Source organism: Phyllostomus hastatus, unplaced genomic scaffold, assembly GCF_019186645.2.
Source record: "Phyllostomus hastatus isolate PE091 unplaced genomic scaffold, TTU_PhHast_1.1 phas_scaffold_200, whole genome shotgun sequence".
Lineage (NCBI taxonomy): Eukaryota > Metazoa > Chordata > Mammalia > Chiroptera > Phyllostomidae > Phyllostomus > Phyllostomus hastatus.
Genome location: NW_025334016.1, coordinates 3,129,544 through 3,142,193, shown reverse-complemented (window position 1 = coordinate 3,142,193; position 12,650 = coordinate 3,129,544). Strand labels below are relative to the sequence as shown.

At 37.6% G+C, this 12,650-nt stretch overlaps 1 protein-coding gene and 1 non-coding gene across 2 annotated transcripts in view; one reads left to right on the top strand and one right to left on the bottom strand.

Moving 5' to 3' along the window:
* OTC (ornithine transcarbamylase) overlaps window positions 1-12,650 on the bottom strand; it is a 67,698-nt gene that overhangs the window by 43,171 nt on the left and 11,877 nt on the right. Inside the window, exons 2-4 of the mRNA XM_045860524.1 lie at window positions 12,191-12,329; window positions 10,656-10,737; window positions 3,429-3,516 (exon numbers count right to left, since the gene is read on the bottom strand). Of these exons, the coding sequence (XP_045716480.1) occupies window positions 3,429-3,516; window positions 10,656-10,737; window positions 12,191-12,329 (309 nt within the window). The remainder of the gene's footprint in view (window positions 1-3,428; window positions 3,517-10,655; window positions 10,738-12,190; window positions 12,330-12,650) is intronic.
* On the top strand, window positions 1,031-1,136 carry LOC123832854. Its single transcript, XR_006788116.1, has one exon. It is a non-coding gene; the product is annotated as a U6 spliceosomal RNA (small nuclear RNA).

Here is a 12,650-nt window from a genome sequence, read left to right as displayed (position 1 = left end):
TTGCAGCAGAATCATTTGAGGAGCTTGTTAATATACAGATGCCCAGACACCATCTGAACCCTAACCTGCAGAATTAGAAATTTTCTCTCAACCTCCTATGCATACTCCAATCCAAATTACTCTGCAACTGTCTACACATGGTTTACATTAGGACACACCTCTGTTTAAGGACTACCTCTTTGTATATAATACATCTGCATAAATTGAGACTATAAAGTTAACCTTAAGGATCAGAACTCCCTCACATTTTAAAAAAGGTAATTAAAATCCAGAGAAATTTTCACCCATGGAGGTTACAGAGTAGGTAAGTGGCAAAGCTTGGATTGGATCTTGGCTTGTGATTTTCAAGCAATGAAGAAAAAAGTTAACATAGCAGACCTGACTGCTATCCTTTGAAAGCCCTGCTTGTAAGATGCCCCAGGATGACATCTGGGAATTTTGATTTGGACAGGGTTTCCACTATTCCCAGGACTGGTAAGAGTTACTCACTGTGTCTAAAATGTTTTTTTACAAACAATATGGTTTAAAGCAAACACCTGCTTTCCTTCTGGGAGTCTGGGATTTGGGTACATGTCAAACAAAGGATGCTATGTGACCATCCCCCAGTAAAAACGCTGAGCACTGAGTCTCTAAGGAGCTTTCCTGGTTGGCAACATTTCACACGTGTTGTGCCAACTTGTTATTGAGGGAATTAAGCATGTCTTGAGTGACTCCACTGGGAAAAGACACTTGAAGCTTGTACCTGGTTTCCCTTGGACTTTGCTACTTGTGTCTTTTCCCTTCATTGCTTGTGATTGGTATACTCTCATTGTAATAAATCATAGCCATGAGTATGACTATTTGGTGAGTCCTGTGAATCCTACCGGTGAATCAAGTATGAGGGTGGTCTTGGGGACCTCATGACCCAGAAAACAATGATTTCCATAACATATTTTATTGATTCTCTTTTGGGATGTTTAAAAGAGGAAGTAGGAGTAGTCAAAACAAGATAGTCTGAAGAAAAAGCAGCATGATTTAAATGTTGACTTAGGTGCTTGCTTTGGCAGCACATATACTAAAATTGAACGATACAGAAAAAATTAGCATGGCCCCTGCACAAGAATGACACACAAATTCGTGAAGCATTCCATATTTTTAGAACTGTGTGTGTTGTGGGTGTTTTAAAGGACTTTAGGATCTTAATGAAGACATTAAGTCATTACCCTAAGTCTGTATAACTTTTTGAATAAATAATTCCTTCCCTTTTCATAAAAAAAAAACCATAAATGCTGACTTAGCTGCTAAGTCTGAGTCATGGTTTCATTGTCTATAAAATTGGGCCAGTAATACTTACTTTGTAAAGTTTTTAAAAAGATTTGGAGACTATAGTACAAGAGGTTCATAGTATACACCCTTTAAGGAACTAATATTTTCATTCAGAATCTTTTGACTAAGATTTAATGATCAGAAGGAATTAAATGGATCAAATTTCATGTTTCCATATATTCATGAAGCAATGGATCTAATTATGTATGTGGACTAAAAGGTCCCAATCATGTTGGAACTTGTGAACAGATTGCTTTTCTCAGGATCTGGGTAGAGCTCCTTCAACTAAGAACTTGCAGTGGGAATTGTGTGGAGAACAAGCACAAAAAGAATATGTTTATATTCATCCTCACCTTTCAATGTATACTTAGCTACTTGTCTCTTGCTTTTGGGGTCCTGCCTTCTCCACTGATTTCTGGGCCCTGACCTCTTTCTGGCTGCCAAGATGCACTCCTTAACTATTTATCGAATGCTCAGCTGTTCCTCCCATTATACCGTTTTCCAACAACTGGTTCACAAAGACTCATTCACTATCATTCGCTTGGTCCTACATGGAGGATCCCCACTGAAACTCTATCCTGACTGAGTCCCTGGTTTCATCTCTTGACTGGCTTGTAATATTTGCTCTTGAATAAAGTATATTTCTCTTTAGTGAAAGGAGAATTACTAGACAAATATAATTCCAGTCAGTGTCAGCATATTTGGAAGAAATACTCATTTATGCTTATTTATTCTTTTTGCCCAACACTTCTTTTTTTATAAATTTAAAAAAAGATTTTGTTTATTTATTTTTAGAGAGAGGGAAGGGGAGAGAGAAAGAGAGGGACAGAAACATTAATGTGTGGTTGCCTCTCACGTGCCCCCTACTGGGGACCTGGCCCGCAACCCAGGCATGTGCCCTGACTGGGAATTGAAGTGGCCACCCTTTGGTTCACAGGCCAGCACTCTCCACTGAGCCACACCAGCCAGGGCTCTAACACTTCTTAACACTAACATGTTTCATCTGATATAATGTAACAAAAAGATTTAAAGTTGAGTTACTTCAAATCTCTTCAGCAAATCAAATGAAATGGTTTCTTTAGTATATGCTAGGGTAGCTGCCATAAAAAGCAGAGAGTGTCTGTAAGGAGTTGTTTTATGGCACATCATTTGCAGAAAAAAAAATCATTAGTCTTCCATATCAAGGGTAAAATATCTAAACAAAGACATTTGCTCTGTATTTCTCAACCAGACATGACATAATGGCAAGAGTATTGCATGGGGAATCAGGGGACCTATGTTTCAAACTTTAACTGTAATCTAGTTGTTACAAGCCTTTTCCCACCTCTACTTTCATCTGGGTAGGGGTGAGCTACTAGAACTTGCCAATAGAATGTGAGTGGAAGTAAGTGTGTCACTTCCCTGCTAAGGTGGCTTTGAAGCAAGTATCCCCTCTCCATGCTCTCTTCCTCTAGGTCCTGGCTGGCTGTTGACACCCAGGGTCACCTTAGAGGGCACATGTTTAAGACTGCAGAGCCTCTCTCATCCAGAGTCTCTCAGTGGCTACATAAATAATCAGCCTTTCCCTCTTACCAATCAGGAACATCTGCACTATTTTAAGTCACTGACATTTTGAAATTTTGTGTTATACTAGCTAGTATATCCCTAATTAAGTTTTTTCCCTTTTTATGCCAATCTCTTTGGGTTGTTATCAGGATTAAATAAGTTTGAACAATGCTAACATATAATAAATGTTCAATAAATGTTAGCTATTAATATTATTACCTGCTTCAATGCTAACTAGTTATGAGTCATTGAACATGTCAATTTCCCTGGATCTCCATTTCTTCCATTGTAAAATGTTGGAGTCATGCTTGATGATTCCTAAGTTTTCCTAAATTTGAAGTTTTATAATAACAAGCCTCTTCAAATTGCTAAGAAAAAAGTTGTCTTAACTTACAGAAAGTGGCCAGAAGATGAAGTAGAGTCATTCAGAATATCAAATAAGGAGGAAAAGAAAAAAAAAACAGACAATAGCACATAGGATACTAAGATAAAAATACATTATTAAAAGAAAAGCATATTTTGTTTTTGAGATATATCTATCAATTTTGAAATAAGTTTTGAAGAGAAGATTTACAAACCGGGCTGTGTCTGTGAGACTTTCATTCACACCCAAGTGAATATCTTGTGTGGTAAGAAAACAAGGGTGACCTCCCAGAAGTGCAAAGCCTATAATAAAAGAAAGAGAAAGCAAAAAGCATTTTGAAAAAAAAAGCACTAAAGTAGGTAACACAATTATTATGAACTGGCACCATGGAGGCAAGGATTTTCACTCATGTATCAATCTCAAGAACCTAGAATAAATAATGGTACATAGTAAGTACTCAACAAACACCTGTTGAATGAATTTAGGAGGGATTTTGACTCTGGAGAGAGGACCCATTCTTTTCACTTGCAAACATCTAATTTTGTTAACAGAAAGAATAATATGTTCAGTTATATGTGAAGTGAACTAATGGGATTTAGTGATGATTATAATCACTAATCATTCTTCCTGAGTACTTCATCTGTTTATAAACAGGAAAAGTCACCTAAATAAATATGAATACTGTGAATTCATCAAGAAAGTATTTATTGTGTCCCTACTATGTGTCTAGCACAGGGATAAATGTCATTGAGGGTTGGAGACTATGAAAGAATGTTTCACACAAAGTTTAAGACCTCCTGGCAAGTCTGTTCCAAGTCACAGTCTTACTTTGACTAGAAGTCATTTTGCTGCAACAACCCAGAATTAGATTGTTACCTTTTCATTTTCCTCTGTGTACTATAAAGAACAGACACATCAAACTTGGACTTATGAGGTAGGGGGAGGAAGATGGGTTACAGAAAGTGTTAAGAAGCAGGAGTCAAAGCCTTCAGACTCTAAAAAGGAATTTCCCTCTGTGATTTGGTCACTGATCCAAAAGAAGCCTCAGACCCCATTCCAAAAGCACAGGTCAAGTATTCACCAGTTTATCAGACCTAGGTGGTAATGACTGCTTCAGGATGATGTCAGATGTTTTGAGAAGTCACCAGGAGCTGCCATTGCTAAGGAGAGGAAGGCAGAGGGACATATCTCTACTCTCCCTTTTACATTCATCCAGAGAAGTCTGCTTTTATCTGTTTCACTTGTTTATGCATTCACATCAGTTATTTTTGAACAAAGCGTTTCTTCTGTTAATATCTTAATTTATGTCTGGGAAAATAATAGTACATCTTACTTTGTTCTTTATTTTTCTCACAGACCCCTGGAAGCTTTGGAAGGGGTATAAAGGAATTTATGCACTGGAAATCTAAGGGTTCTTAAGGCTCTTGCTGGTAAAACTAACGCAGTCATTAACCTCTCTGTTCTTCACTCTCTTACCTGCACAATAGTATAGTGATTTTTATATTGTAACCTTTGCAAAGGTGATGAATTTGGAATAGCTTGGAAGACACCAGCTTCTATTTCACCTTGAAAGTCAAATACCAATGTTAAATAATGAAAAGAATCATCTCTTAGGAGGCTCTGTGCATTTTTCTATCAGCTACTGCACTTATAAAGATTAATAAATATATCTGTCTATATGCTCAATTAAATTGCAATGAAAGAATATAATCATCAGCAAACACACTGGAGATTGGCACGGTTTTCCAGGCAAGTGTAAACAAAGAGTGGGTGAGGAACAAATGATCTACATCTACACACAGGGACATTGATACATCTCTCAAACCTAATGCTGAACAAAATAAGCCAGATATAAAAGAGCATATGCTGAATGATTCCATTTATATAATATTGAAAACAGGTAAAACTAATCTGTGATTTTTGAAGCCAGGATAATGGTAACACTAGGGTGGGAGTAGTAGCAACTGGAAGGAGATACAAGGGAAGACTCTGATTGCTATTAATGTTCTGTTTCTTTATCTGGGTATTACTTACAAGGATGTGTTCACTGTAAGAATTAATTGATCTATATGCTTTGTGATTTGTATGTTTTCTAAAGGTGTGTTACACTTTAATAAAACATTACATGAGCAATTAATATGACCTAAGTTGGATGGACAATTTTATTCTGTCCCTTGGGATAAGCAGAAATACTGCTATATCTCTGCAACTCAGGCTTTGGATAGAATCCTCAAGGACTGTCCTCTGAGGATCACCTCATCCTAGAGGCTGGCACAAGCTGGGACAGTAATGCACAGTTTTAATTACATCCTATTTTCATTCTAAGTACCAAAGTAAAAGGTTTTGATAAAAAAAATGTGTCAAGGGACAACTATTAAGATGCACATGTACACAACAGAAAAGCTCTACCATGTTCTTGGCTGAGGTTTACCATTTCTGTAAACATTTAAAGCAGCTACTTACTCTGACTGATTCTCCTAGTGTTGAGCTTGGCAGAATGCCATATGCAGTTAGGACCCAGGGTATTTGAGGATAATGATGAATACTCTGTGAACCATAACTTTTATGGTCTTATCTTCCTTTTCTCGTGTATTTGTTGTTACAGTTTGCAATTTTGTGCAGGTTTCAGAGACCTTCTTTACAGATGGCCATCATTTAACAAAATGCTTAATGCCACCTGTAGAAACAATTTTACTGGAATAAAACATGACTATCACATGTCTAAATTAAATTAGAGACTGACAAAATACATTTAATAATAGCTTCCAATCCTGCATCTGCCATTTATTAGCTATGTGTCTGTGGGCTATTTGCTGAACCTGTTTCAGCCTGTTTTCCTCAACAGGCTCACTCTTGTAGACTCATTATGAGGACTAAGTGAGATAATCCATGTAATTGATGTACAGTACTTGACACTGGGTCTGCAGGCAAAGGCTCATTAAATATTCACTCTTGGTTTTATTAATGGCTTAACAAACACATTATATGTGAACGATAAAACTGATCACTTATTCAGGGACATTTAATAGCAAAAATAACATCTGAACAGAGAAAAGTGGTAGAATACACCATCAACTAAGAAGAATTAAGTTTAAGAAACTTAAAATTGACTTAACATAATGCTCTCAAGTTCCATCCATGCTGTTGAGAAGGGTAGGAGCTCCTTCTTTCTTTCTGCTGCATAGAATTCCATTGTGTAAATGTACCAGTTTTTAATATATTTTATTGATTATGCTATTATAATTGTCCGATTACCCTCCCTTAATTCCTTTCCACCCTGCACACCCTCTCCCACCCACACCCCCCCTTTAGTTCATGTCCATGTTTCATAAGTTCTTTAGCGTCTACATTTCCCATACTATTCTTGCCCTCCCCCTGTCTATTTTCTACCTACCATCTATGCTACTTATTATCTGTACCTTTTCCCCCTCTCTCCTCCTCCCATTCCCCTGTTGCTAACCCTCCTTGTGATCTCCATTTCTGTGGTTCTGTTCCTGTTCTAATTGTTTGCTTAGTTTCTTTTTGTTTTTGTTTTAGGTGTGGTTGTTAATAATTGTGAGTTTGCTCTCATTTTACTAAACATGTTTTTTATCTTCTTTTTCTTAGATAAGTCCCTTTAACATTTCATAAAATAAGGGCTTGGTGAGGATGAACTCCTTTAACTTGACCTTATCTGGTAAGCACTTGATCTGCCCTTCCCTTCTAAATGACAGCTTTTTTAGATAGAGTAATCTGGGATGTAGGTCCTTGCCTTTCATGACTTGGAATACTTCCTTCCAGCCCCTTCTTGCTTGTAAGGCCCCTTTTGAGAAATCAGCTGACAGTTGGATGGGAACTCCTTTGTAGGTTACTGCTAGGATGGCAACTCCTTTGTAGGTTATCTTTTGCTGCTTCTAGGATTCTCTCCTTCATTTTTACCTTGGCTAATGTAATTATGATGTGCTTTGGTGTGTTCCTTCTTGGGTCCAACTTCTTTGGGACTCTCTGAGGTTAATGGACTTCCTGGAAGTCTATTTCCTTTTATAGAATGGGGAAGTTCTCCTTTATTATTTGTTCAAATAAGTTTTCTACTTGTTTTTCTTCCTCTTCTTCTTCTGGTACCCCTATAATTTGGATGTTGGATCATTTCAAGATGTCCTGGAGGTTCCTAAGCCTCTCCTCATTTTTTTAAATTCTTATTTCTTCATTCTTTTCTGATTGTATGTTTTTTTCTTCCTTCTGGTTCACTCCATTGATGTGAGACCCAGCTTTCATTCCATCACTATTGGCTCCCTGTGCATTTTTCTTTGTTTCACTTATTGTAGCCTTCATTTGTTCATCCAATTTGTGACCAAAATCAACCAATTCTGTGAGCATCCTGATCACCAGTGCTTTGAACTGTGTATCTGATAGGTTGGCTACCTCTTGGTTGCTTAAAAGTACTGATTCTGGAGCTCTCAATTCTGTTTGAGCCATCTGTTTTTTTTTCCTTTGGTTTTGCTGTGTCTGTTATGTATGAGGGGCGGAGCCTTAGGTGTTCACCAGGGTGGGGCTCCCCAGTCGCTGAGTTGTGACATTGAATGTGGGGGCAGGGTCCAACAGGGAACAATGGCACTTGCTCTGCTCTCTGTGGGACCTCAATCCGTTCCACCGCTTCCCTTGAGCAAACTGGTCCCCTCTGTTGCCAATTCCCATGTGGATGGGCTTGTGCAACCCATGGGACTTTCCAAGGACCTCTCCTGTGAGGCTGGGAGTATCTCCCTGTGCCTCAACCCCCACAGGTGTTTTCAATCAGTGTCCCGAGGCTCTATTTCCCAGCGCTGGGATCCTGGGTTGCTTGCAGTGCCTTGCTTCACAATGGCTGCCTCACTGGGTCTGCCGGTTGCCACCCCTCGGCCGGGGTCTGCCAGCTGCCACTTACATGCTCAGGGTCCACCCACTACAGTCTTGTGCATCCTGGATGCCTTACGTGCCCAGTCCCAACAATTTCTGTTCTCCATGCCAGGACCCACGCCTGGCTACCCAACTCCACCCCTCCTACCAGTCTGAATGAATGGGTCTATTTTAACTTCTTGGTTGTCTGACTTCCATATAGTTCAATTTTCTGTCAGTTCTGGTTGGTATTCTGTTTCTAAATTGCTGTTGTCCCTATCTTGGTTGTGCAAGGAGGCACAGTTTGTCTACCTATGCCTCCATCTTGGCCAGAAGTCTGTACCACAGTTTTTTGATCCACTCATTTACTGATGGGTACTTAGATTGCTTCCAGCACTTGGCTATTGTAAATTGTGCTGCTATGAACATTGGGGTGCATAGGTTCTTTTGAATTGGTGTTTCAGGATTCTTAGGGTATAATCCCAGCTATTTGATCTCACCTATAAGTGGAAACTAATCAACAAAACAAACAAGCAAGCAAAATATAAACAGAAACCTTAAATTAAAGAACAAACTGAAAGTAGCCAGAGGGAAGGGAGCAGGGGGATAATGGCGGAAAATACAAGAAGGTCCATCAAGGAACATGTACAAAGGACAGATGGACGAAGTCAAAAGGGGTAGGTTCTAAGGTGGGAGGTGGGGATTGGTGGGGCAGGGGCTGAGGTGGGGTGAAAATGGAGACAACTGTACTTGAAAAACAGCTAAAAAAACCTTAAAATTGAGAAATTTCTATATATTAATTAATTCTTTTGATAACTTAAAAAAACACTCCTCATACTAATGATAAAAAATGATAACATAAAATTCTGCCCAACTCATGGAAGATCCATGTTGAAAAGATGCAGAATTTGATCATTACTAACTGGTTTATACAATATTTATTTTTCTTTATTTAATGGCAGATGTCCACATGATCTCTTAAAGAAGCCAACTTTAAAGAACAAAATGTTCTCATCTGTTTTCTTTCTATGACTTTAAAGATTAGGTGACATCTTATATTTCCCTTGTTTCTCCTTCCTTCTTTCAGGGGACAATAAGAATGCATTAATAAGAATAGTGAACTTGGCACCTGAACCCTGGTGCTATTTGTATTAATTGAGTGAACTTAAGAAGTCACTTAATTCTTCTGAACTTCATTTTGTCATGTATTTTAACTTCATTACTAATCATTAAAAGGCAAGAATGGCAATAAGCAGATGTTTGCTTCTAAGCCCTAGAAAGCTCTGATGCTTGTAAGTTGGATAAGATATTTCCAGAATCAATCAATGTGTTTTTGTTTGTGGTACTTCATCCTCAATTCTATCCATTTGCCCATTTGGGCAGTCATATTGTTTATTCAAGGAAGTTCTGATAGAACAGAAATGAAGAAAGAAAGAAAAAAAGCAATGTGTGGCTTATAACTTTCAAAACAGACTTTTTGAAACTTAGTACAGAGGTAAGCATTTGAGAAAAAAAAAGAAATTTTTGTTTTAACAGCCTAGGATTCTTGCTGCAAACAATAGATTTGAAAGAATACATGGATAGTCATAGTGAGATTTTTTTCTCCTACTTTATCACTGGGCTTCCAAAACTGGGAAGTAGAAGGGGAAGAAGAGGATCAATAGATAAACAGAAATTGGTGGGTCTTGGACACTGTAAACTCCTGTATGTACCCCAGGCCAAGTACTTCAGGTTGGGGAGCATAATGGAAATTTTAGAAGAGCCTGGGAAACCCTAGAGCTGAGAATACCTGTGCCATGCTTTTAAGAGAGATCTAGAACAACAAATGCAGAACTCCCTGGAATCCAGTGTGAGCAAAGAACACTATAGTAGAGAGAGCCTTGTGGTATCTCTGTGCCCAGTGTGGTGTGGAGAGCTGCCAAGAGACTGAGAGAGCCAAACTAAGATATATTTGAGGTCTTGTGATCACAGTGAAGTAAACTCCACAGTGAATGGGAGAGAGCCAATGTCCAATCGGGATACAGAAATCTTAGCAGACTCCAGCATTAACCTTTCATGACCAGATACCCATTGCCTTAGATGTCTTGAGATTCATATATTTTTTTAGGAATTAAGCTTGATTGTAATGCAAGGGATGGGAGACTAAATTCACAAAGCAACCCCTGGAATGACAGAGGACTGCCTAATATTGTAGAAATTACATTTCCACCAAACAGCAAAAGTGGTACAAATAAGATAAAGTTCTTTACATGTCAGAAAAATACACATTTCTTGACCACACGAGTTTGAAGCATGAGAATTTGTGCCTACTTACATTTTGTACTTAACATTAAGTGCTATTTGGGACTTCTATTCAAGTCCTCATTGAATTCCTATAGATGAAGCTAATCTTTCTGCTTTCAGCTTTTACAAGAATTGGAAGGGGCATTGAGAAACTTGTACTGCTGCTCCCAGAGACAGTATTTCCCCTCTGTGGTTGCTGAAGAAAAAGACAGACTCCCTTTACCTGCCACCCTCCACTGGACTACTCCCAGGTCCTCACCCTCCAGCCCCTTCTTCAACACAAGGGTGAGTTTGTTGGTGGACTCACCTGTTTCTGTGGACAATCTTGTTCGAGTACTTCTTTTTTCAAAAATCATGCTTAAAGCCTTGCCTTTCAATAAAGGCAAATACTGAAAATCAAGGACAAGAATACAATTAAGATGAAAAATATCCAATATCAAGGATTATATTTCAAAATTCTTTACATTATCAAAATACAGAATAATTCATCACTGCTTCCAAATAAGTATTCAAATGTCACTTAAAAAGTGAAGTTAAAGTTGTTTTTTTTTAATTTTCTATACAAATGGGGAAAGGGAACAGGAACTCCCACAGATTATTGGCATATAATTAGAAAGTATTATTAGTTGCTTTGGGTTCAGTCTGAACACTTGTTCAGTTTATTAATATTTCACACTGGAACCACCTTCTTACTTAAATCCATGTAAGACCCCATCAGTGTTCAATGACCTTGAAGATGGAAGGTTTGGAAATGTTTTCTCAGCTAAGAACATGCTGCCCTGTCACAAAATGGGGCTCTAAGGCACCTAAAGATGAAGCCTCAGAGTGTCAGCTACACTTTCATTATGCATCCTCATAGGATTGCAAAGGATTTGTTTCTGAAAATCATGTGGAAACAATCTGGAGAGTTTGGTGTGGGGTGGGGTTCTTCTTCCTTCCTCTTCTATAGATGGACTTTTCTGATATGATGAACTCAAATAGATTCCTGCCAGTTAAACATCCTCACACACAATGTAAAGAATAAAGGCCTGGGATCTTGGGGGACCTTTTCTCCTTATTTCAGATCTTCTACAGGAATACCATGCCATAACAGTTGCAGTCACTCTGTTTTCAGTATATTCATAGGAACTTGAAGAGCTCATGAACTAGATAAGAAAATCAAGGTTGTGTAAAACTTTCTCAACCTGTAACCAACTTTTTAAAAAAGTTTTTAAACAAGCTTGGAATACAAAAATGATTTCACAATTAAGCAGTCTAAATGAAGCCACTGCATTAATTAAGTGTTTTGCAAATATAAATTGCTCAAAATGCTGAATAATGATTATAGCTAAGCACCATATCCCATCTTTTCTCCTACTTGGTTACCATTTAATTATGTGGGGTTTTTTTTTTGGCTAATCTTAATTTTTAAAACATTGTCACATCAGTGTAATTTTTTTGACATTATCCTAATGATTATATATCTGCTACTCATTCACAATCAAAATTTGTAGAAAAAAATGTATCATCCTTATTTTTAACTTGATAGAAAACGCACAGAGAAAAGGAGGTATAAAAATAAAATCTTTCCAGAGAATTATTCCTTGAGTTCTGATCCAGTTAACAATGAATTTCAACATTCCACATGAAAGAAATGCAATGATTTGTCATTGAATAACTTATTTTTATGCTTTTTATATTCCTATACAGTCAGTGATTTCAGTGATAATCAACTAACTTGACTGTGTGGTTTCATTTCTTGCTACTGTTTAGGAATTTTAATGTTTTCTTTTGCCTCTTTCTTTGTAAGGCTGATTTTTAAAAAGCTGATTGGTAGTAATGGAAGATGAAAATGCTACATACCTCTCCTTTCTGTTTTATCCTAAATTTCAAATCTGCTGATAGCCATAGCATATACTTAATTTCTTCTCCTGTAAAGTCCTTTAGAGTGAGGAGGTCACGACCCTTGAGCTGTACTTTATTTTGTAGTGGTTGTCCACATCTAAAAAAAAGAAAGAAAAAGAGAAATATATATTTAAGAAAAAAGCATTTCCTGTGATGACTCAATGTTTTGTTTCTGAAACAAATCAGTAAATCACATGTAGCCTCATGTGTCTCTGCAAAGTGCTAATGCACTGGAATTGATATGGCTGTGGGTGACATTTTAGATATTCTGTATTTTGATTGTTGATAGAAAAAAATTGAAGAGAGAAACTGAATTCTTATTTGCTGCAAATAGCCATATGAATGGCTTTGTCACTTACTAGTTGTGCAACTTTGGGTAACTTAACCTCTCCCTTATAGGATTTATTGTTAGAATAAA